The sequence below is a fragment of the Erinaceus europaeus genome, chromosome 19 (genome assembly GCF_950295315.1).
Source record: "Erinaceus europaeus chromosome 19, mEriEur2.1, whole genome shotgun sequence".
Lineage (NCBI taxonomy): Eukaryota > Metazoa > Chordata > Mammalia > Eulipotyphla > Erinaceidae > Erinaceus > Erinaceus europaeus.
The window spans coordinates 44588721-44613019 of record NC_080180.1 but is presented as its reverse complement, the minus strand read 5'-3'; the positions used below and the strand labels follow the sequence as shown (position 1 = coordinate 44613019).

Genomic DNA, 24299 nt, shown 5'->3' with positions numbered 1-24299 from the left:
AGGACTATTCTTATGTTCACTTTCAGCAGTCGCCTATGGTAGTTGAAGTATCATCATCATCAGCCACTTATTTCTAGTTGAGTTAAACCAAGGCATAAAGAGACCATGTTTTCCCCTGAATCATGCGACTAATGAATGACTGGGTTGGGACTCAATATATAGCCCTGGCCTTCTTAGTTCCGGGTTTTCTCCCCCGGTGTGATAGATACCCTCTCTCAGCAGAAGCCTTGCTGACAAGGACTACTCTTCTGGCCTCTCCCGAGTTCCTAGTACTCAGCCTTGTCATGAGGAACTGACTCAGAGAAACGAGAGTCTGCTGATTCAGAGCTGAGGACCTTCTCCCTAGCCTCCCATGTCTCAGCTTTCTCCTTTCATAGTTGATTTATGCCAACTTCCCAAATAACTTGCTTCAACTTTATAGCCAGCTATTAGCACTCTTTTAAAAACACTTTATGGGGAGTCAGCGGTAGCACAGCGGTTTAAGCGCACATGGTGCAAAGCACAAGGACCGGCTTAAAGATCCTGGTTCGAGCTCCCAGCTCCCCACCTGCAGGGGAGTTGCCTCAGGCGCGGTGAAGCAGGTCTGCAGGTGTCTATCTTTCTCTCCCCCTCTCTGTCTTCCCCTCCTCTCTCCATTTCTCTCTGTCCTATCCAACAACGATGACATCAATAACAACAACAACAACAATAATAACTACAACAATAAAACAACAAGGGCAACAAAAGGGAAAATAAATAAATACATATTTTAAAAAATATAAAAAAGGAAAAAGAAAAAAAAAAACACTTTATGGGGAGTTGGACAGTAGGCAAGGACCGGCGGAAAGATCCCAGTTTGAGCACTCAGCTCCCCACCTGCAGGGGAGTTGCTTCACAAGTTGTGAAGCAGGTCTGCCGGTGTCTGTCTTTCTCTTACCCCCTCTCTGTCTTCCCCTCCTCTCTCCATTTCTCTCTGTCCTATCCAACAACGACATCAGTAATGACAGCAATGAAACAATAAGGGCAACTAAAGGGAATAAATAAAAGTATTTTTAAAAATCTTAAAAAAAAACACTTTATGAGTCATTCTCATTTAATTTTCCAGTGATAAACTCACTATATGAAAAACTCCTGATTTACTTTTTGGCACTACCAAGTTTTGTCAGACCCAAACTGTGGGTGAACAGGAATGAGCATCTTTTTTTTTTTTTAATGTCTTTATTGGGTTATTAATGGTTTACATTCGACAGTAAATACACTAGTTTGTACATGCATAACATTTCACAGCTTTCCACATAACAATACAACCCCCACTAGGTCCTCTGCCATCCTTCTTGGACCTGTATTCTCCCACCCACCCCAAGTCTTTTGCTATGGTGCAATACGCCAAAGGAGCATCTTTTTGTCACTGCTTTATTTCTTCTTCACCTAACCTCACCATAGATTTCCTTGAATAGTTCTCATCAGCTTTGTTCTTTACTGTACGTTGACAGTCCCATTGGATGGGTTTGTAGCAGGTCCCAGCTGAGTGGCATATTATGAAGGCTGTTGTAGTGGCTCTTGCAAAATATGGGATTTGGACTAGGGGGAAGTAGTAGGAATTGGATGTGGACTGCATGTCTCCATAGTCAGCAGTAAAGAAAGGTCCAGAAGCATTACATACTCTAAATAAAACTCTTCCTTTCTGGCTTTTTCCTCACCAATGGCAAGTAAAGCTAGGGTCTCAGTACTCTGGGAACTTCCTTCTACTAAGATTCTCTCACACGCCTATAGTCCTGCCATCCCTCATAAACTATCACCACATCTGTTAGTCTTGAGACTGTGTAGTAATTCCTTTTTTTGGGGGGGGTGTATTGTCAGCTTCCTGAACAGTGCCTGGCATATTAACTGTTTGTTAATAAAGTATTAAGTCTAAATTATTAAGGATAAATAAAGTATTAAGTCTAAATTATTAAGGATAGAGGAAGTATTAAGTCTTTAGAAAGCACATTTTAAAGTCAATTATAAGTTGTTCTGCCAAGAAATGAAATATTCTTACAAATTATAGATGAGAGGCTGAGAATTAGCACACTGGGTTATTGCAAAAGTCTTTCATTCCTGAGGTTCCAGGTTCAATCTTGGGCACCACAATAAGTCTGAGCTGAGCAGTCCTCTGGTTGGGGTGGGGGGAGGGAGAGGTGGGAATAATAGAAATTTGTGAGAGTATGTCGTACCCTTTTAATTACTTAGGCACAAGAAAGATTAATAAACATCTCCTAATGATTCCAAAATTACTCCAATGATTGTAACAGTCCCATTAATGATACTTACTAACTTTTAAAAATTTTTGTTAGTTATTTAATACTGATTTACAAAATTACAAGATAACAAGGGTATAATTCCACACAGTTCCCACCACCAGAGTTCTGTGTCCCCATCTTCTCTACTGGAAGTTACATAACTTAACTATAATTTCTACAGCCATCTGTCTGTATCTCTGTATATTTGCCCATTTTTTTCTACGGTCCCATCTTCTCTTCCTTTCCAAGTCACACCTACTACTTCTGAGCGTCCCTCCTTTTTTCCTCTTCTCTTTTTTTTCTCTTCTGTCTCCTGAGTCCTGATGGAATTGGAGTTCAGAGCCCTCTGTTCATCTTTCCCCTACCATTTCTCCCCCACTGGGAGTATGGACCAAAATTCTTTTTTTTTTTTTTTTTAATTTTCTTTTTATAAGCAGAACACTGCTCAGCTCTGGCTTATCGTGGTGCAGGGGATTGAACCTAGGACTTTGGAGCCTCAGGCATGAGAGTCTCTTTGCATAACCATTATGCTATCTACCCTCCCTGGACCAGAATTCTCTATAGGGTGTAGAACGTGGGAGTTCTGGCTCCTGTAATTGCTTCTCCACTGGACATGGGTGTTGGCAGGTTGATCCATATCCCCAGCCTGTTTCTGATAGTTATTTTTTGTACAATGCCATTTACACTAACTTGACTGTGCTATTTCTTCTTGAGATAGTTGTATACTCATGCTAACAAACAAACAAACACCAAGCTGGTTGGTGAAATTTCTTACCTGGATAATGAACTGCTTTTTTGAACCTGGCCTCCCACTGCATTGGAGGAAGCTTTGGTTCTGGGTCTCTCTCTCTTTACCCCTTTGTCTCTGAAAAAAGTTGTCCTGGAGTAGTGATGCCCTAGAGATTAAAAAGAGAAAGAAAGAGAGAAAGAGAGAAAGAGAAAACAAAGAAAAAGGAAGAAAAAAATGGCCAAGTGCTAAAAAGTCTTTAAAATATAAAAGGGAAGTAAGGAAGTAAAGTTCTCTCTCTCTCTCTCTCTCTCTACCGCTCTGGTCGGGACACAGGTATGTTGCTCACCCGAGGCATATGAGAAGGTGCAGAACAATGCCAAGGCTTTTTACAGGTGTTAGTGTTCCGTGGAAGTAGTGAGGGCTTCAGTTGTGACTTTGAACATGTGAGCTCCTTGTCTCAATTCGGAAGTCATCGTAAGACTTGGCATTGCCTGTTCAGCTCTGCACTACACTTGGAGTTATCTAGGCCTCATTTGTTCAGAGCATCAACACTAGTGTTTAATTGTGTTATATACTGTCCATGAGGTGAAAAGGAGATAGCTATAACTGAGAGTTCTCTATTAGGTGCTTTTCCAGAGGTGCTCTTCATGAATTTACGGTTGGTTAAGAATAGTAACAGTTTTGTTGGGGAGTCAAAAAGTGAAGCACATTGAAAATCAACCATGTCCCATGGGGCGGCGGGAGGGGGGGTTGGGTTGTCAAACAGGTATAGCACACTTCTGTGCTAAGTAGGAATTTCTTTAGCAGTTCTCTAAGGTCACTTCCACTTCGTTTTGGAACCGTAATGCCCTGTCACATGCTTTGCAAAGAAGAGACCTGTCAACTTTCAACTTCTTAGGTATATCTGGACTATTGATACTTTTGCTAAGATCCAAATGCTAAAGATAGCCTGGCTTGAAATCATAGTTAAACTTTAAAAATAAAGTTGTGTGGGCGGAGGGTAGATAGTATAATGGGTATGCAAACAGACTCTCATGCCTGAGGCTCCAAAGTCCCAGGTTCAATCCCCTGCACTACCATAAGCCAGAGCTGAACAGTGCTCTGGTAAAAATAAATAAATAAATAAATAAATAAAGTTGTGTAATGTTTTATCCCAACATGTTTCCAACTTTTGAGAAGTCTTTAAAAATAACTGTTTCTCCCCACCTGCAGGGGGAAAGTTTTGCATGTGGTGAAGCAGTGCTGCAGGTGTCTTTCTCTCCCTCCCTATCTCTCCCTTCTCTCTGGATTTATGGCTGTCTCTGTCAAATAAAGATAATAAAAAATAATAGTGTGGTGGCTGATTTCTGTTTAACATGGGGAAGGGTGATATAAAAAAGTCACACCTAAAGATAAAAGATTTTAGATTGGGATCTGATTTTGGTTCTTTATGAATAGTGAATAATGTCTTTGCGTAAATTGTTGGCTTTCTGGCTGATTCCAGAAAGGTGAATCATTTTGCTGAGACAAAATGTGAAGCCATGCCCCTTTGTGTGGGCGGTGAGTTATATCAACCTTGAATTAGCAGGTCTGATCTGGCAACCTCCTTTCCAAGTTAAAGTTTAGATAGAAAATAGTTGTGCACAGTTAGTTTTATTATAACTCTTCTTCTTGGTGCTACTGTTCTTTCTTCCTTTCTTTCATTTTTCTATTTTTAAGGTCTGGGATCTTTCAAATGTCTCTTATCTCTGTGTTGTCAGCATGCTAGTATTTGGTTAGATAACCTCTGAACAGCACTTTATTTGAAAAAAAAAAAAAAAGTAACATGGGTAGTCCAAAAATTCCATTGTAAGCTGCATTGTATTGTTGCTGGGTGCTCAACTAAATCTCCAAATAAAAGGAAATTGTGGTGGCTTGTTTGTAGTTAGATATTTTAAAAAGGCATTCAACTCGAGCTCTGTACTTTTGGGAGTTTATATAAATATTAATGCTAGCAATTACATCGAGGAAAAAATAGTGCAAGTGGAATTGCAGAGTGAGCGCTTTGCTCTTCCTTTTCAGCTGTCTGAAATTGTTTTGACTCTGACAATTCCCTTGCAATAAAGCCTGCAGGATTGTTGTAGAATAAAGAAATCAAGTTGATAATTACTGGTGTGGCAGGATAGATTTTTTAAAAAATAAGTCTCTCCCCTCCAGAGTTTGTAAATAATACCTACTCACTACTAGGAAATGAAAAATATAGATGAATAAAAGGCAAAGCACTGGGGGCCAGGCGGTGGCACACCTGGTTAAGCGCACACATTACAGTGCACAAGGTCCCAGGTTCAAGCCCCTTGTCCCCGCCTGTAGAGGGAAAGCTTCACAAGTGGTGTGAAGCTCTCTGTCTTCCTCTCTGTCTTCCTCTTCCTCTCTATCTCCCCATCTCCTCTCAATTTCTCTCTGTTTCTATCCAATAAATAAATAAATACAAAAAGGCAAAGCACTTTTAGTCTTAACTGTTCAAAGGCATACTGGTATTTCTTTCTAGTTCTTTTATTTATTATTTATTTATTTACTTATTTATATTATCTTTATTTATTTTTTTGGATAGAAACAGCCAGAAATCGAGAAGGAAGGGGGAGATAGAGAGGGAGGGAAACAGAGAGACACCTGCAGCCCTGCTCCACCACTTGTGAAGCTTTCCCCCTGCAGGTCGGGACCAGGGGCTTGAACCTGTGACCTTGCACACTGTAACATGTGTGCTCAACAAGGTGTGCCACCACCCAGCCCTTCTTTCTAGTTCTGTGTTCTGTGCTTGGCTCTTATTATCGGAGTACTCATTTCATTTTGTACCCTACTCTTTTTAGCAACACCCCCCCACCACCACCAGCACTGATTTTTAAAAAAAATTTATTTCTTTATTGTGGAATTAATGTTTTACATTCAATAGTACCCCACCACTGATTTAATGAAGACTCTTTCTGGGGACTGGGTGGTAACACCCCACCTGCAGGGCGGAGGTCACTTCACAAGCAGTGAAGCAGGTCTGCAGGTGACTGTCTTTCTCCTTCTCTATCTTCTTCTCCCCTCTCAACTTCTCTCTGTCCTATCCCCCCCCCAAAAAAAAAAAGAAAGAAAAAAAAAAATGGCCACAGGAGCAGTGGATTCACAGTGCAGGCACCAAGCCCCAGTGATAACCCTAGAGGCAATAAACAAAACAAACAAAAAAGACTTCATCACTCATTCTTTTGGCTGTCAGTGCCTTTTCTGTAGTGGACTTTGTTCTACAAAGTATAGAGCTCTGGGAGTGGAAAGTAATCAGGACTATAATTAGGAATTACAGATTGTCTTAAACTTTAGTGACTTTTATCTGATAATTTAAGAGGGAAAACTAAAGTATCTTCCAGGTATTTTTCTCATTTTAAGACAGAGTAGTTAATCCAGTCAAACTGATTGTTCCTTGAGGCTGACTTGATGTGAATTTTTCTGATTCTTTCTGCTTAGGAGTCTGTGCCCCAACTGCAGTGCTGGCCTGGGCAGAGTTGAGGGAGGAGGGCAAAACAGGCACGCCATGGGGAGGCTCGTGTGCTTGGCTCCCACACGGGCTATTTCCCAGGGAGTAGGGTAGGGTAGGGTTCATGGCAAGGTGTCCCACAAGAGACTTAGTCAGATGACTGGGGCCTTGTCCTCTCTGAGGATTAAGTTAGCCTGAGGTTTGAGACATTAAAGAAAGGATTGGACCGGGAGTCGGGCTGTAGCGCAGCGGGTTAAGCGCAGGTGGCGCAAAGCACAAGGACCGGCATAAGGATCCCGGTTCGAACCCCGGCTCCCCACCTGCAGGGGAGTCGCTTCACAGGCGGTGAAGCAGGTCTGCAGGTGTCTTTCTCTCCTCCTCTCTGTCTTCCCCTCCTCTCTCCATTTCTCTCTGTCCTATCCAACAACGACAACAACAATAATAACTACAACAACAAAACAACAAGGGCAACAAAAGGGAATAAATAAATAAAATAAATATTAAAAAAAATAAAAAAAAAGAAAGGATTGGACCTAAATTGTCAGTCTGCACTCTCCAACTGCCTTCTTCATTGCTTCCTCCGTCTGTCTGTAGATGTGCACCTCTGATAGAACAGTGTAAGGATAGCACTGTGCCACACTTGTGAGCAAGGATTTCTGGACTTAATTCCTGGCTCTAGCTCAGACATGCCACACACTGTGTACAAATTCCTTAAGCTTTCAGGGCTCCAGTCTCCTTACCTGTTAAGAGTTATTAGTGCTGCCTACTTCCTGTGATTAGATGAAACACTGTTAGAACAATGCATGGCATGTAGAAAAAGGATTTGATTAACCTACCTAGTGATTAGCCACCTGCCTGGCCAAGTTTGTACACATCCCCGGATTTCCTTAGTGTGGAGTTTGTCAAATAAGTTTAGATGGCAGGCAGCCAGAGGTGTTATTTTTTGGTTGTATGCTGAACTGGTGGTGTGAGGATGGGCTTCTGAGAGCAGACAAGTATTGACAGAATATCTGCAAAGCTCAAAGAGCATCATCCTCTTTCTGTAGCACACTTTTCTGTTTTATTTATTGGGGGATTATTGGTTTACAGTCGACAGTAAAATACAATAGTTTGTACATGTGTAACACTTCCACATAATAATACAACCCCCACTAGGTCCTCCTCTGCCATCATGTTCCAGGACTGAAGCCACTACCCCCTCCCCCCCAAACACACATCAGTATTTTACTCTGGTGCAGTACACCAACTCCAGTCCATGTTCTACTTAGTGTTTTTCCTTCTGATCTTGTTTCCCAATTTCTGTCTATAAGTGAAAGCATTCCATTTTCATCCTTTTGCTTCTGACTTACCTCATTTAACATTTCTTCAAACTCTATCCAAGATGGGGTAAACAAAGTGAAATCACAATTTTTAATAGCTGAGTAGTATTTCATTGTGTATATAGACCACAACTTGCTCAGCCACTCATCTGTTGTTGGACACCTGGGTTGCCTCCAGGTTTTGGCTTTTACAAATTGTGCTGCTATGAACAGCACAATTTGTATACACAAATCTTTTTAGATGGGTGTATTTGGTTCCTTGGGATGTATCCCCAGGGGAGGAATTGCAGGGCCATAGTGTAGGTCCACTTCTAGCCTTCTGAGAGTTCTCCAGACTGCTCCCTACAGAGGTTGGACCAATTTACACTCCCACCAGCAGTGCAGGAGGGTTCCTTTGTCCCCACACCTTCTGTAGCATTTGTTGATGTGTAGCACACTTTTCTAGACTGCCATGAGAGTCCTTTTCTTTCAATTTCATATTGAACTATAACATACAGACAGAACAGTGTACATATTCTGACTACTATTGCAGTATTCCTTAGCCTTATGCATGCATGATGCCACCACTGAGCTGTCTCCCCTGGCCAACTGTTTTCACTCTCTCTATTTTTAAGAGAGAGGAAGAGACAAAAGAGGCACTACAGTTCCACCCTGACACCAGTGCAGCTACCTTCGTTCTATCTGTGGTGCTAGGATTTGAACCTAGAGTTTCACACATGATAAATCTGTGCTCTACTGAGTGTGCTATGTCCTGGGCCCATACTGTAACTTTTCTGTGTCTTCTAGAGACCACAGTTTGAAAGCCACTGTCAGAGAGCCTTTGTTCTTGGGTGTGGAGAAGAGCTTGTAGGAGAGGGAATTTCCCCAGCAAGAAGAGGGCCTATTATGTAACCTGTGGATCATTAACCACACCACTCTCTTCTCTTTTTCTCTTTCCTGTTTCTCTTTTAAGTTAATGTGATGAGGCAGTGAAAGATTCTTCACTGATTCACTAGAAAAATAATCAGACTAGACTTCAGGAGAACTATTGTAAAAATCATGACTTTTTTTTCTTTTCTCTTTTAATGGTGCTGTGGGGGATTGGGATTGAACCTAGGACTTCCGGAGCCTCAAGCATGACGGTCTGTTTGCATAACTGTTAGGCTATCTACCCTTGCCCATGACATGTTTTTCCTTTCTTTTTTTTTTATTAAAATTTTTAATAAGGCAGGGGTAGATGGCATTATGGTTATGCAAAGAGACTCTCATGCCTGAGGCTCCAAAGTCCCAGGTTCAGTCCCCTGCACCACTATAAGCCAGAGCTGAGCAGTGTTCTGGTTAAAAAAAAAAAAATTCATATTTATTTTCCCTTTTTGTTGCCCTCGTTTTATTGCTGTAGTTATTATTGTTGTTATTGATATCGTTGTTGGATAGGATAGGGAGAAATGGAGAGAGGAGGGGAAGACAGAGAGGGGGTAAGAGAAAGACAGACACCTGCAGACCTGCTTCACAACTTGTGAAGCAACTCCCCTGCAGGTGGGGAGCCGGGGCTCGAACCGGGATCCTTCCGTCGGTCCTTGTGCTTTGTGCCACGCGCGCTTATCCTGCAGAGCTACTGCCTGACATGTTTTTTCTATGCAAAAATGCGTCATGACTTTTACAACAAACCTAATATTTAGGGCTTTCTTTTTTCCTCTTCAAATACATCTCTCTCTCTTTAAAAAACAACAACAAAACTTTTTTTTGTAGTACCAGTGCATAAAAAATACTGACAGAGAAACAGAGACAGACAGACTAACTTACTGCTTCACTGTTTTATTAGGGTCCAGGGATTAAAAGGGGGGCCTTATACATAGGAGCTGAGCCACCTCCGTGATCCCAAACTCACCTTTTTCAGTTGTATATCAATCACTGTTCTGTGTTTATTTATATTAAGATTTATTATTAGTGATTTAACAGTGGTTTACAAAATTATAAAATTTAAGGGCTATAATTTTATGCTCATATATGTGCAATTATTATTTTTTTAATCATCTGAAGAGTGACAAGGGTAGGAGAGGTAAGAAGAAGGCTGACGTGGTCCGGGAGGTGGCGCAGTGGCTAAGGCACTGGACTCTCAAGCATGAGGTCCTGAGTTCGATCCCCAGCAGCACATGTACCAAAGTGATGGCTGGTTCTTTCTCTCCTCCTATCTTTCTCATGAATAAATAAATAAATTCTTGAAAAAAAAAAAAGAAGGCTGAGAAGTTAGCATAATGGTTATGCACCAGACTTTTATGCCTGAGGCTCTGAGGGCCCATGTGCAATCCCCACCAATACCATAAAGCAGAGCTGAGGAGTGCTCTGGTTAAAAACAACAATAACAACAACAACAACAACAACAATGCAGGGATACATGAATACTTCGAATACTTCCCTGCTTTTTACTTCTTCCAGTTTCAAATTAGTCCTGGGCATGTATTTCTGTTCAGATGCTGGACCTATAGGATTGGAGTGTTGAAGGGATGTGGAAAGGAAGAGATCTGGCCTACAGCAGAAAACAGTGTCTGGATGGTCAGAGAGATTGAACTGGGGTCTTGAGTAACAGATATTTGCTGTACAAAATCTAAATGATACTGATGCCATTTCTTGATTTATAAACTTGACAGTCTTCTCTTGGACCACTCAGTACCTGCACTAGGAGATTAGAAACAGAACAAATACAGCTCAACAGCTGAGACAATCTGTCTTCTTTACCACATGCGTTCCTGATGCTTCCATATTTCACTGGCCCTTCCTTGCAGTAGAATAAAGTTTGTATTGTGAAAGTGTTTGTGGTGACAGCAGCAGTTCCCATAACATACTGAACTGCATGTGGAGCTGGGAGTTCTGTCAGTGCTTGTAGATACTTTCCTAAATGTGGAAAGATGGCTGAACAGTGTGAAGAGAATAGAGAACTTGACCATGAATCACTAGGGTTACATCAGGTCAATAATAAATATTTAAGAACAGGCTACTCAGTGTGGCCATGAGTCACACAATTGTGTGAGCACCTATAGTAGAGAATGATTCTATTTTCAGAAAGAGAAGAATGAGAAAAAGGAAGATTGGGTTGAAGCACTAAAGGTCTATGCACACCTTTCTCTCAGCTGCTCTCTCAGCTGTTCTAATGTCTCAAAGAGGGTTTGTGATGATATAATGAATACTTTTCCATCCGCTGAAGACGTTTTCAGACTCCTGTTTAAGTGTATAAGGAAACTTTTGGCCATACAGGGATATTCCTTTTCAAGTACAATGAATTGTAGTTTTGATATCCATCTCTATTACATTTTGAACTTTGGAATTAATGGTAATCAGAGGAGGAACAGAAGAAATAACATTTTCCCATTTTAAAAGTATTAAGTACCACGTGATTCATAGTGATTGAAGGGAACACAGAATGCTAACGCTGTAGGAACTTCTATTGTAGTAAATGAGAGAAAAAGAATGTGTATGAGTTTGTGTGCATTTGAACACAAGCATACGCATCGAATTGTCAAAAAAAAAAAAAGCACCTTCTGTAGGTATATTCATCTGTTGTTTTAATGTAAATAGCAATGATATTAAACCAGTCTAAAAGCAAACTGGTGGGTGTCTTGCAAAAGTTAGGCCTCCATGAGGTTCAACGATGAACACTAAGATATAATTTGTGTATCCAAAGAACTTAAGATTATTTTAGGACCAGAAGACACTTGTACTACTCTCAATAATTGCAAAACAAGTATATGTGTGAAATGTTAGTATGATTTTTTAATAAGTATAGAAGAATTCATGGTGTGGGGGTGGATTTCCTAGCCTAGGAAAAGGCTGGGACAAGATGGAAGGTGTAGGGCCAGGCGGTGCGGCACCTGGTTGAGTGCACATGTTACAATGGCCAAGGACCCAGGTTCGAGCCCCCCCAATCCTCACCTGCAGTGGGGAAGCTTCATGTGTGATGAAGCAGTGCTGCAGGTGTCTCTCTATCTCTCTCCCTCTCTATCTCCCCCTTCCCTCTCGATTTCTGTCTCTACAAATTTCTGTCCAACAAATAAATAAAGATAATAATTTTTTTTAAAAAAGATGGAAGGTGTATTAAGGGAAGTAGTTCTCAGAAGTATGGTTTTTCTGCCAGTGCCAGCAGTGGCAGCAAGAACAGTGTCCTGGGAAATTGTTGAAATTTAGAAAAAAAAAAAATTTCTGAGACTTCCCCCAGAACTACTGAGCCTGGAAGTAGTGCCTTTGGGCTTATAGATATGGTAGAAGATACATGCCTCTGTGCTAAGGAATTGGTATACTAGCAAGTATGCTAACTAAATTTTGGGCAAAACAGTGAGAGGCATATAGTAAATGTTCAATTAAAGTTGACTAGCTGATGGAGGAGGCATGAAGCAGAGCATTAGAATGTCCTTACCATTTTGCTTTGTTTCAGTTTAAAAGAATTATTTCTTGTGGTCTGGGAGGTGGCACAGTGGATAAAGCATTGGCATCTTAACCATAAGGTCCCGAGTTCAATCCCTGGCAGCACATGTACCAGAGTGATTATCTGATTCTATGTCTCTTTCCCCCATCCTTCTCATAAATAAATAAATAAATAAATAAACAAACAAATCCTTAAAAAAGAATTATTTCTCAATATAATTTCATCATCCTTGCATCCAAATGTTCTTAGAAGCCAAGTTGTTATTTTCATCTTCTTTATAACTTATCCTTGTTATTTAAAAGGCTTGTAGCTCCTGAATAGGGGATAATATTTGTGTGTTTATAATGGTATTTGAAGCCTTTGGGAAATGTAAGATTTCAGAGTAATCGGACAGTTTTGTGGCTGACAGGTAAATGTATATAAACAAGAAATTTGTTTAATAGAAAGATTTTATGTGGCTTTATCTGATCCACAGTGACTTTTAGAGCTGACAGTTTTAAAACTTAAAAAAAATTATACACATAAAGTGGTATTTGCTCTGGTTTATTTACAAAAAAATCTGTTATTTCTGGCAGGTTTCACCCCTTTGCCACTGAGCAAGCTTTCATTTCATTTCATTTTTTTTTTTTTTGCAAGCTTTCATTTCTCTTATGACTTTATATGAGGCAAATTCTAGGCGAAATGGCTTTGCCTGGCTATTTCTTAGGTGAACACAATGATAACGAAAAACAGGCTTCCCCTTCAGCATTTGCTCACTGATTGAATGACTGAGGTCCTAACGTGGCAAAATTACAGTGCTAGCTAACAGAGGAGTGATCTTCTGATTCTCTATTAAAAAGCAAACTTGATTTTAAAGACAGTTCACAGAGAGGAAAAGAGAAGAAACTATGATTATTCTGTGGCCATGCAGTTAAGCTTTGTGCTCAAATTATATTCCTCTTCTTGGGAACATGAATTCATTCTTTCCTCATCTGATTTTATCTTGCTGCTGTAAATTTAGCAGGTGCCACCAAGAAGTCTAGTCATTGTCATAGGTGCCTTGCAATCTTGATTTCTTAGAGGAGAGTCTATTTAACATCTTTAAGGCTTGTTATAGAAAAACTTTCTGGTCACATATATAATAATGGCTTAAGTTAATTGATGCCTCTGACATGACATCATCCGATTTTCTCACCCTTGTGGTGTGAAGTACATGAGTGTGTACCTAAAGTTACTTTTAAGACCTGCTGAGGGTCATGGAGTTAATGCAGAGGGAGTGACCAGACTTCATTCATGCGGTAATGTCAGTCAGTATTCAGTCTCTGGCACTACCACATGCCACAACTGAGTGGTGCTTTGATCTCAATCTCCCCCCACCCCCTCTCTGCCTCCAGGGTTATTGCTGGGGCTTGGTGCTGGCACTGCAAACCCACTGTTCCTGGTGGTCATTTTTTCCACCCATTTTATTAGATAGGACAGAGAATTTGAGAGAAGAGGGGGAGGCAGAGAGGTAGAGGGAGAGACACCTGCATATTTGCTTCACCACTTGTAAAGCAACCCCCCTGCAGGTGGGAAGCCCAGGGCTCGAACCAGAATCCTCGTGTGGGTCCTTGTGCTTCATACTATGTGCTGTTTCTTTTCTTTTCTTTTTTTTTTTTTGATATTTATTTCCTTTTGTTGCCCTATTGTTTTATTGTTGTTGTTGTTATTGATGCCATTGTTGTTGGATAGGACAGAGAGAAATCGAGAGAGGAGGAAGACACGGGGAGAGAAAGATAGACACCTGTAGATCTGCTTCACCGCTTGTGAAGTGACTCCCCTGTAGGTGGGGAGCCGGGGGCTTGAACCGGGATCTTTATTCCGGTCTTTGTGCTTTGTGCCACATGTGCTTAACCTGCTGTGCTGCCAGCTAACTCCCCATACTATGTGCTCTTAATCCGATGCACCACCGCCTGAACCCCATGCTTTGATATCGCTATCTCTTTTTTGCTCATGAAAATAATAAGATCCTTAAATAGACATAAAACCTTCTGAAAAAAGGTTCAAAGATCCAACTGAGGAAAGGTTCATCAGATTTTAGGTATTGGTTAATATTTTCTTTAGCTTAGCCCAGTTTAAGGATGATGATGAAGAAAAGGAATTGGAATAATTTCTTATAGCTTTTTTTTTTTTTAAACCAGGATTTGGCCTGTTTTTAGAAAACCCTGACTTTATTTCTTACAAAAGAAAATTCATCTTTTCTTTGAACTTGTAGCACTGTGTAAAAACTATGCTGACTCCATTGTACTGTTTTCTTACCTGTGAAGAATGTTGGCTGTAGAAGTCAAAATTGATCTGTTTTCATTCTGGATTTCTGATAATTCAGTGTTTTTTCCTCTTGAATGTACCCAGAAATTCAGTGCAAGAATTGTGAGGGTTTATGGCTTCTTTCATTTATTATATTTCTTACAAGTATCTTTACCAGTGTGTAAGTAGGTATTTGTGTGTGTGTGGGAGGTGTCTTTTTTTTTCTTTATTGGGGAATTAATGTTTTACATTCGACATTAAATACAATAGTTTGTACATGCATAACATTTCCCAGTTTTCCGTAAACAATACAACCCCCACTAAGTCTTGGGGGGGGAGTTGCCTTAAAGTAAAGCTGTGCCTCTTTTGCAACTTCCTCCTTCCTCCATGCTAAGGCTTACATTTGTCTACTTTGGGTAACTCACTCTCTGGATTCTGGATAGAATTTTGCAAGGTTTCAGGCTAAGACCTATCAGCTGATACTTGCTCACATGAGAGCCATTAGTGGTGTGGCCAATGTCATAACAACCTTGCAAGCTAAAGGCAAGTCACTGCATTTGCCCACAGCCACATGAATAGGTCTTGTGACCAATTACTTAACTGCAGCCTAATCTCCAACAGGGGAACCCAGATGGAGTGAGTCAGCCCAAGCTGCTCAAACCTGTTGAGTGTTTAGTCTTTTGCTAACCAGGAGTCCAAGCTCAGGAATGAAAGTAGGAAGTAGGATTTGGACTTGTCTGTGTTTACAATGGGTCTGCATGTTTTAGAACATGATGGATGCATCTGACTTCTTCCTGAATCATTGGCGGGCTTCATCTACATAACAAGTGGACTTTTTTTTTTTTCTCTTTAACTTTCAAAAGAGGAAATTAGGCTGCTGCCAAATAGCTTGTCCGGTCTACTGTACAGGGAGTGCAACGGCCTTTTAGGGCACTCGATCCCTGCAGAATATCCCTAGACGACGAAAGGATCTTCAGGACGAAAGGATCTTCCATGTTGGTTGCCAGGATAAAGGGGAAGAAGGTTAAAAGACTCTTGGGATGTGCGGCGGCTCAGCGAAGACCACAAGCGGGTCAGGGGGCTGGCAGCACCCAGCCCGATGCGTGAGTGCGGCGGTTTCTGGCGCTGGGAGGCCTTACAGGACGCTGTTGCGCTCCAGGATTCCAAAGCGTGCGAGGGTGGGAAGGGGCACTGAGCACACGGAGCTCGACCACAGGTTTGAAACTTTCCCATCTGTTTCACAAGCTCAGAGAAGTTTTTGTGTAATTCACCACTACATGCCAAGCAGATGAAACTGTTACTCTGAAAGTTTTTCTTTTTTCAGGAGTGCTTCTAAGTGGGAGACTTGGGATGGTTGGTGAATGTGCGGAGATGAGTCCTGAGGTCCCATATAGAAAAGTGTAGATAGACGTAGGTGTGTGTGTTGGGAGTTGACTTTTTTTTTTTTTTTTTTTGCCTCCAGGGTTATCGCTGGGACTCCGTGCCTGCACTGAGTTCACTCCTCCTGGAGGCCATTTTTTCCATTTTGTTGCCGTTGTTGTTGTTGTTGGATAGGACAGAGAGAAATCGAGAGAGGAAGGGAAGACAGGGGAGGGGTGAGATAAAGATAAGACTCCTGCAGACCTGCTTCACCGTTTGTGGAGCGACCCCCCTGCAGGTGGGGAGTCAGGGGCTCTAACCGGGATTCTTCAGACGTGTCCTTGCTCTTTGCACCATGTGGTTAACCCGCTGCACTACTACTGCCCAGCCTCAGTGTGTGACTATTTTGATTCTCCTGTCCATCTGCTTGCTTCTTAGCGTTTCCTTCCCTCTGCTGGAACCATCTTGCAAAAAGGATGGTTGCATTCATGACCTGTGTTGAGCTTGTGCAGTGCTGGTCACAGCAATCATCAGGAAAAGAGTTGCAGTCCTCATGTGTCACCAGAGTTGATAGACGGAGCACAGGGCCAGGGGTTCTCTCTTAGTCTGAATAATAGTTGCCTTTTGTTTTCCTTTTGGGAGCAAGTGATGAGGGAAGAAACTAGTGCTTCTCTTCTGGAAAAAACTTTTTTTTCCCCCCCATGGAAAAGCTGGTATTATGGCAAACTAATTCTTCTTCTTTTTTTTTTTTTTTAAGTATTTATTTATTCCCTTTTGTTGCCCTTGTTTAATTGTAGTTACTATTGTTGTTGGATAGGACAGAGAGAAATGGAGAGAGGTGGGGAAGACAGAGATGGGGAGAGAAAGATTATTGTTGTCATTGCTGTTATTGTTGTCATTGCTGTCATTATTGTTATTGAATAGGCCAGAGAGAAATCGAGAGAGAAAGGGAAGACAGAGTGGGAGAGAGAAAGATAGATACCTGCAGACCTGCTTCACCACGTGTGAAGTGACTCCTCTCCAGGTGGGGAGCTGGGGGCTCGAACCCAGAACCTTACACCGGTGCTTGCGCTTTGCGCCACGTGCACTTAACCCATTGCGCTACTGCCCGATTCCCGGCAAACTAATTCTTAATAGTGGAGTTTATGTAAAAAGAATGAGTTGCTATGTTTTTTTTCCTTTTGTTGTCCTTGTTGTTTATTGTTGTTGTTGTTGGATAGGACAGAAAGAAATCAAGAAAGGAGGGGAAGACAGAGGGGGAGAGACTGACACCTGCAGACCTTCTTAGCGCTTGTGAAGCGACCCCCCTTCAGGTAGGGAGTGGGGGGCTCCAACCGGGATTCTTATGCCGGTCCTTGTGCTTTGGGCCATGTGCTCTTAACCTGCTGCGCTACTGTACAGTCCTGAGTTGCTATATTCTTTAAGGTTGATTATTTAATCTATTTTGGAATATTTCGTTAATTTCACTAGTAGCTTTTCATTCAAGTGTTATTCCTGTTGCATATCACTAAAAAGGAAATATTCTTTAAGAATTGCATTTTGCTTGGGAGCTTAGTAGAGAGCCAAAAATAGGGGACCCGGTGATGGCGCAGAGTTAAGCATGCATGACAAAGTGCACGCACCAGTTTGACACCGGTGGGGTCACCTTACAAGTGGTGATCCAGGTCTGCAGGTATCTGTCTTTCTCGCTCTCGCTCTGTCTTCCCTTTCTCTCTCGATTTGTCTCTGGCCTATTCAATAACAATAATGACAGCAATGACAACAATAACAGCAATGACAATAATAACATTAAATACAAGGGCAACAAGAAAAGAGAGTCAAAAATTAAGCTATAATTCTTGTGATTAGTGTCAAAGTATTTCTAAATCTATTTACATGTTTGTTTTTTTTTTACATATAGAAGAGTTCTCTCAAAATAACATCTCATAAAGTAGTTGATCCAATAATTATATATCTTAGATGGCTAAAAAAATAATCGAATTACAGTTTCTATCATGTAATTTTTTTTTTCTTCTACCAGAGCACTGCTCAGCTCTGGCTATGATGATGCTGGACATTAAAACTAAGAGCTCAGAGTCTCAGACATAAAAGTCATTTTGCATAACCATTATGCTGTCACCCCTGCCCTGAAAAAAAATCTTGTTCTTTAGTCGTAACTTAATAAAATGGTGTACAGTCCACTTCAATATTAGGGCTCAATAGATTGGCAAATTAGCACCCAAAATAATGATATTATGTCCTTTGGGACAAAATGGATAGAATTGGTGGTGATTATGCTTAGTGAAATAAGCAAAGATATGAAAGACAACTGTGAGATAGTTTTACTCATGTACAATCTAGAGAACTGATACACATGAATTTTGGGGAAAAACAAACAGAAGGAAGCAAAAGTGTTACGAAGACTTGTAAGAACTATGGTGATTATCTTTGGGAGGTGGAAGGGTAGGGACACAGAAATTTGGTCATGGGTGAAGTGTGGAACTAAACATTATAATCTTATAATCTTGTAACCTACTATTGATCACAGATGAAAGATGGAAAAAATGTTATGAAAAAAGATTGAAAAATTCAGGAGAACTGTGTACATCATTTTACGGGGGTCTGATCATGTACCGCTCACCTAATTATAGTTGGATCGGAAGAGGTAATGAATAATGTGGTGTATTAGAATAACACATTTGTGGGGCAGGTGGTGGTGCACCTGGTTGAGCACACAAATGATAATGTGCAGGGACCCAGCTTTGAGCCCCTGGTCTCCACCTGCAAGGGGAAAGCTTTGCAAATGGTGAAGCAGTGTCGCAGGTGTCTCTCTCCCTGTCCTCTCTGTCATCCCCTTCCCTCTCGATTTCTGGCTGTCTCTATCCAATAAATAAATAAAGATAAAATTTTTTCTTAAATGAAGAATACATTTGTGTTTCATATAGTACTTTCACTTTTATAATACCTGTTTCTATCAAGAAAGAATAGCTGAATAATAATCTGTGATGATGATGATGATGATGATGATGATGATGGGCTGACAGATTACATGGCTCCTGATCCCCATTGCTCTGCTGTCCAAGAGCCTGGTAGCCACAGGGGAGTCTCTTGACGTTTTTTAGATCTCAGTCTAAACTGTCAAATTACATACTTAGTTCAGAATAGTTAAAAAATATATTTCCTCCTCTGAGATGCTGAGATATAATATCTAGATTTCTATATTCCTTATATATGTTATTTTTACAATTCTGGATTCCCCCAGTAAGTATATGGCATGAGGAGGGGGACTAGTATCTACTTCTGGAAGTTAGTAATGTGTGGAACCACACTGATTTAAAAACAACAGCAACAACAAGAACACATTTCTTTCTTTTTGAGATAGAGAAGGCAGAGAGAGAGAGAGAGAGAGAGAGAGAGATGTTACAGTACCAAAACATTCTTTATGTGGTAGAGCCTGGCTCATGCACATGATAAAGCACATTAACCAAGTGACTTATTTCATAGGGAGTCGGGTGGTAGCACAGCAAGTTAAGCGCACCGTGACTTATTTCACCAGTCCTTAAGTTCGTTCCTTCCTTCCTTTCTTCCTTCCGTATCTGGTATCAGTTTCTGTTTTCTTACTTTCAGTGAACTTGCTATTTGGTAAGAGTCTAATACATTTTTTTAAATTTTCCCTTTTGTTGCCCTTGTTGTTTCATTGTTGTAGTTATTATTGTTGTTGTTATTGATGTCATCATTGCTAGATAGGACAGAGAGAAATGGAGAGAGGAGGGAAAGACAGAGGGGGGAGAGAATGATAGATACCTGCAGACCTGCTTCACTGCATGTGAAGCGACTCCCCTGCATGTGGGGAGCCGGGGCTCGAACCGGGATCCTTAAGCCAGCCGTGCTTGACCCACTGTGCTACCACCTGACTCCCTCTAATCCATTTTAGTGAATAACACTTATATTTTCATAACCCTTCTTGCCTTTTCTTATTTTAACTTCCCGTAGATTTAATTCCCCGGTATTGAGATTTCCTTTAGAATTTTAAATAGCAAAGACAGACACTTGTCAATTAGTTGGAATTCATTTCTGCTTAGACCAGTTGACTTGGTGGACCATATTCGTCTTGTCTTCTCCTCCCTACATTCTTGAAACCTTATTTGTCATTAGTAGGATTATGCTTGCTTTCCTGAATGTCTTCAGGCCCTGGGTCAATCTGGATCGAGTGAATTATTGACAGGCACTTGCACTGGGAAGATCTGGCTACAGTGTGCTCACGAGTTATGTTTGTCCAAGTCAGGTGCTGGGTATGACCTCCAACTCATTCTTTGCTCTTGGGTATCATAAGTCAATAGCATATTGATAGGTCGTCTTCCTAGCTGAACATACTGATAAGGAGCTTTCTTTTTTTTCTTTCCTCGTAATTTTCCACTTATTCAAGGGTGAGGAGAAAAACTCCATAAGTGCATTGGAGCCAATGTTGGATATTTAACGGTGGCCACAAAACTGACAGCAGTCAGTGCAGAAACATTCTTTTCCTACCATTATGGTTTGTGTGGAATCAAGCACTGCTGTCTAGAAGTTGGTCTTCTGTGTCTTCACTTCTATTTTCCCCCATCTGGAAAGACAGACAGTGAGATTCAACTTATTTCAGTACAATTCCAGAACCAACAAAAATCACTACAGAGGTTGATAGGACATTGTAAATGGGTTTTTCTTGCTACAGTTCAGTTGAAATGTAACTCTGAAATACAGATGTATTGTGCTGTAGTCTTCAGATAATTGATTCTAACCTTTCTTAAAATGTCAGTCATAGGGTGGGGGAGTAGATAGCATAATAGTTATACAAAGAGACTCTCATGCCTGAGGCTCCAGAAGTTCTAGGTTCAATTCCCTGCACCACCATAAGCCAGAGTTGAGCAGTGCTCTGGTTAAGAAAAAGAAAAAAAAAGTTTGTCATAGCAGAGCTAATAATTTGATCCTTAACTTTCTCAGCAAATTAGGTAAGTTCATAGAGCTGCTTATGTAAGGAGCCTACAAGTATTTGCAAAGCATATCTGTCAATCATTGTTTCTCTGGTGGCAAGAGAAAATTTGATGTAATCATATCATTTGAAAATATTTTAATTATTTGTATGTGTGTGTTTGTTTTGTTTTGTTTTTAAGAAAAAAAGAGAGATCAGAGCGCCAACCAGCTCTGGTTAATGAGGGTACTGGGGATTGAGCTTGGGACCTCAGATCCTCAGTCATGGAAGTCTTCTGCATAACATTATGCTATTACCCCCCCCCAAAAAAAAAAAAAAAGAAATCTTTTCTTTTAAAGTATACCTGGCAAACAAAGAAGAAGTGAAACAAAGCACTTCAGAGTCAATTGGGCTATAAGTCACATATCTTGAAATTTGAAGTCAGAAGAGATTCTTGTAACTGCTTTAGAATCTCCAGCAGTGAAAGAACAGAAGAATTTACAAATGTAGATAGCTGAGATACTCTTTAAATGAACGCATTCTTTAAAAAAGGGAAGAGGCTTTGACAGGACAATTACTACTGAAACCCAGGTGTGTTCCCCCCTCCCCCACTCCCCATTGAGCTGTTTCACATAGATAAACTGATTGTGATTTTACTACTGGTCTTTATTTATAGTAGTTAAGATTACTGAGTAGGAAACACAAAAATAGCCATAAAGCTGGAGAAAGATACTAAGGCAACAGACCAAAGAATTTGGAAGATTTTAGTAAAGGCTATTTAAAGAGAATGTAATGCAGATGGGAAGGGTGGGGAGAGTGTTTTTCATTTGGAGTTTTCCAGGTAGAAACAAGAGTGTGAAGATCATTCTGTTTTGATACTACTTAGCAAATTCAGCTCTTGGACAGCTTGAATGAAGTGGGCAGAGAAAAAAAACCAAGCCCTGGTCAGCTGATGGTCTTGTGCTTTGTGACACACTTCACAGGGAGGTTGTAAATTGCCGGGTGTGACTCTGCTGGTTACATCTCGGGCATTGCTGTCACAAGTTGGTCTGCCCTTCCCGCATTCTTTCTCTTTTCACTGATTCCATGTGCCAGGAGGAATTTTGTTTGATTAGGTAAGAGTGGTTGGGATTTAGAGAATGATTGAGTGTAGGAAGGAGGGAAGGAATGCAGAGGGTGACTTAGCATTGCTGCAAGATCTGAAATCGGGAACACTGTCTTTTTCCTCCCAGGTCACAGTGAGTCAGAGCAGTCTTGTCCAAGGGTTTGAAGGGAATGTGAACTTACAGTAGCTTCCAGCTGACCTATAAACTTCAGTCTGGGTCACAGTCAGTAAGAACTAGTGACATAATGGGGGAAAACCCTAGCCATTAGTCACCATAACTACGTGGATCCTCAGTGATAGATTCCCAGACAGAAGATAACGTGATTCCAACCCTGGGGTCAGCGGGCCAGCCATGGAGCTGCCTTGGGAGCCTTTCTCCTCTCCCGTTCCTCATTTTGTACTCAACTGGAGGACTCCACTGCAGGGCTCCTCAAATCCCAAATCCCAATGCTCCTGCAGAGTGAGTCAGGCCCTGGCTTAGCCATATCCTTTTGTTGTTGTAATGACAAAAGCTGAATAGCAGCTGAACAATGTATGCCTCAAGCCTTGGTGGGAATTGGTGAGAGCAGGAAACCATGCCCCATCTGCGGTTATAATTGAATTCCCAGTCAGAACTCACCAAAGGAAATCTTAACTCCCAGACCGGAGAGACACCACAGTTCCTGGCAGTTCACTCCATTCTATCATGGGATCTCAAATTTGTATTATTTATTTATTTATTTATTTATTTATTTATTTACCAGAGCACTGCTCAGCTCTGGCTTATGGTGGTGCAGGGGATTGAACCTGGGACTTTAGAGCCTTAGGCATGAGAGTTTGGTTGTGTAACCATTATGCTATGGGAATTGGGCAGTAGCGCCCCAGGTTAAACACAGGTGGCGCAAAGTGCAAGGACCTGAGTAAGGATCTCGGTTTAAGTCCCTAGCTCCCCACCTGCAGGAGAGTCGCTTCACAAGTGTAACCATTATACTGTCTAACTCCGGCCAACTTTTCTGTTCTTTAACCCTCTGGGAGTATGGACCAAAATTCTTTATGCAGTGTGGAAAGTGGAAGGTCTGGCTGTTGTAATTGCTTCTCCACTGGACATGGACATTGTTGAGGTCGTCTGTTATGACATTTAAAAAAATTATTTTGTTTATTGGATAGACAGAGAAATCGAGAGGGGAAAGGGGGATATAGAGACAGACAGATGTGCAGTATGGCTTTACCACTTGTGAAGCTTTCCTTTTGCAAGTGGGGCCTGAGGGCTTGAATCCAGGTGTTAGCACTCCATGTGCACTCCACTGAGTGTGAGGCCTGACCTTCTTTTTTTTTTTTCTTTATTTTTTATATTTCTTTTAAAAAATATTTACTCCCTTTTGTTGCCCTTGTTTTATTGTTGTTGATGCCGTCGTCATTGTTAGATAGGACAGAGAAAAATGGAGAGAGGAGGGGAAGACAGAGTGAGGGAGAAAGATAGACACCTGTAGACCTGTCTCTTCACTGCCTGTGAAGAGACTCCCCTGCAGGTGGGGAGCTGAGGGCTCGAACCAGGATCTTTATGCCGGTCCTTGTGCTTTGCTCCACATGTGCTTAACCCATTGCGCTACCGCCCGACTCCCTGTTTTTGTTTTTTTAAAGAGTAACACAAGACCTTTGGGGCTCATTTTGCCCCAAGTGCCTTTCAGCACTGCCATTCTGATTGTGTGGTCAGGCCCAGAGAGGTTAGAGAAAGGCGAGAACCTTGGGTAATCAGATCTTGGGGAGTCAGAACAATCTCACAGGTAATCTTTTTGGGAGAAAGCAAGCCATGCTTGCATATGTGAGGCATCATCCATTCTCAGCAAGAGGAATAGAGCAAGCCTAGAGACCCTCAGGCAAGAACATATCCAGCTTGCAAACTGAAAAGAACAGTTATCACCTAAAGGCAAAGGTGACTTGATTCAGAGTCAGTTATCCTTGCTGGGTGCATGAGTAGGGTGACTAGAGTGGAGGTGGCTGGCAGGTAGGACTGGCAGCTGCACCCTGTGATAGGAGGGGGAGTGAGCCAGTGAAGGTCTGTCTCCCTCTCCCTCTCCCTCTCCCTCTCCCTCTCCCTTCTGATTGTATTTTTCAACTTCTGCCTGAGAGTGAGATCATCCCATATTCATCCTTCTGAGAAACTGAGACTTTTAAATTATTATTATTGATTTAATAATGATTGATAAGACCACAGGATAAGAGGAATACAATTCCACATAGTTCTCATCATCAGGGTTATCCATCTCACCCCCTCCGTTGGAAGTTTTCCTATTCTTTATCCCTCTGGGAACATGGATCCAGGATCATTATAGGGTACAGAAGGTAGAAGGTCTGGCTTCTGTAATTGCTTCTTACTGGACATGCTCACTGGCAGGTTGATCCATACACCCAGCCTCTTTCTATCTTTCCCTAGTGGGGCAGTGGTCTGGAGAGGTGGGGGTTCCAGGACACAATGGTGAGGTTGTCTG

At 41.4% G+C, this 24299-nt stretch overlaps 1 protein-coding gene across 5 annotated transcripts in view; it reads left to right on the top strand.

Annotated features, from left to right (window-relative positions):
* Positions 1 to 24299, top strand: part of FNIP2 (folliculin interacting protein 2) — a 152861-nt gene that overhangs the window by 38207 nt on the left and 90355 nt on the right. For 2 of the 5 annotated variants that reach the window (XM_060178893.1, XM_060178890.1), the window contains exon 1: positions 15076 to 15656. The exons of 2 other annotated variants lie outside the window; for them this stretch is intronic. In XM_060178893.1, coding sequence (XP_060034876.1) covers positions 15481 to 15656 — 176 coding nt within the window. In that variant the 5' untranslated portion in view covers positions 15076 to 15480. Of the gene's footprint in view, positions 1 to 15075; positions 15657 to 24299 lie in introns of those variants that run through there. One more of the 5 variants, XM_060178892.1, reaches the window with a different exon arrangement.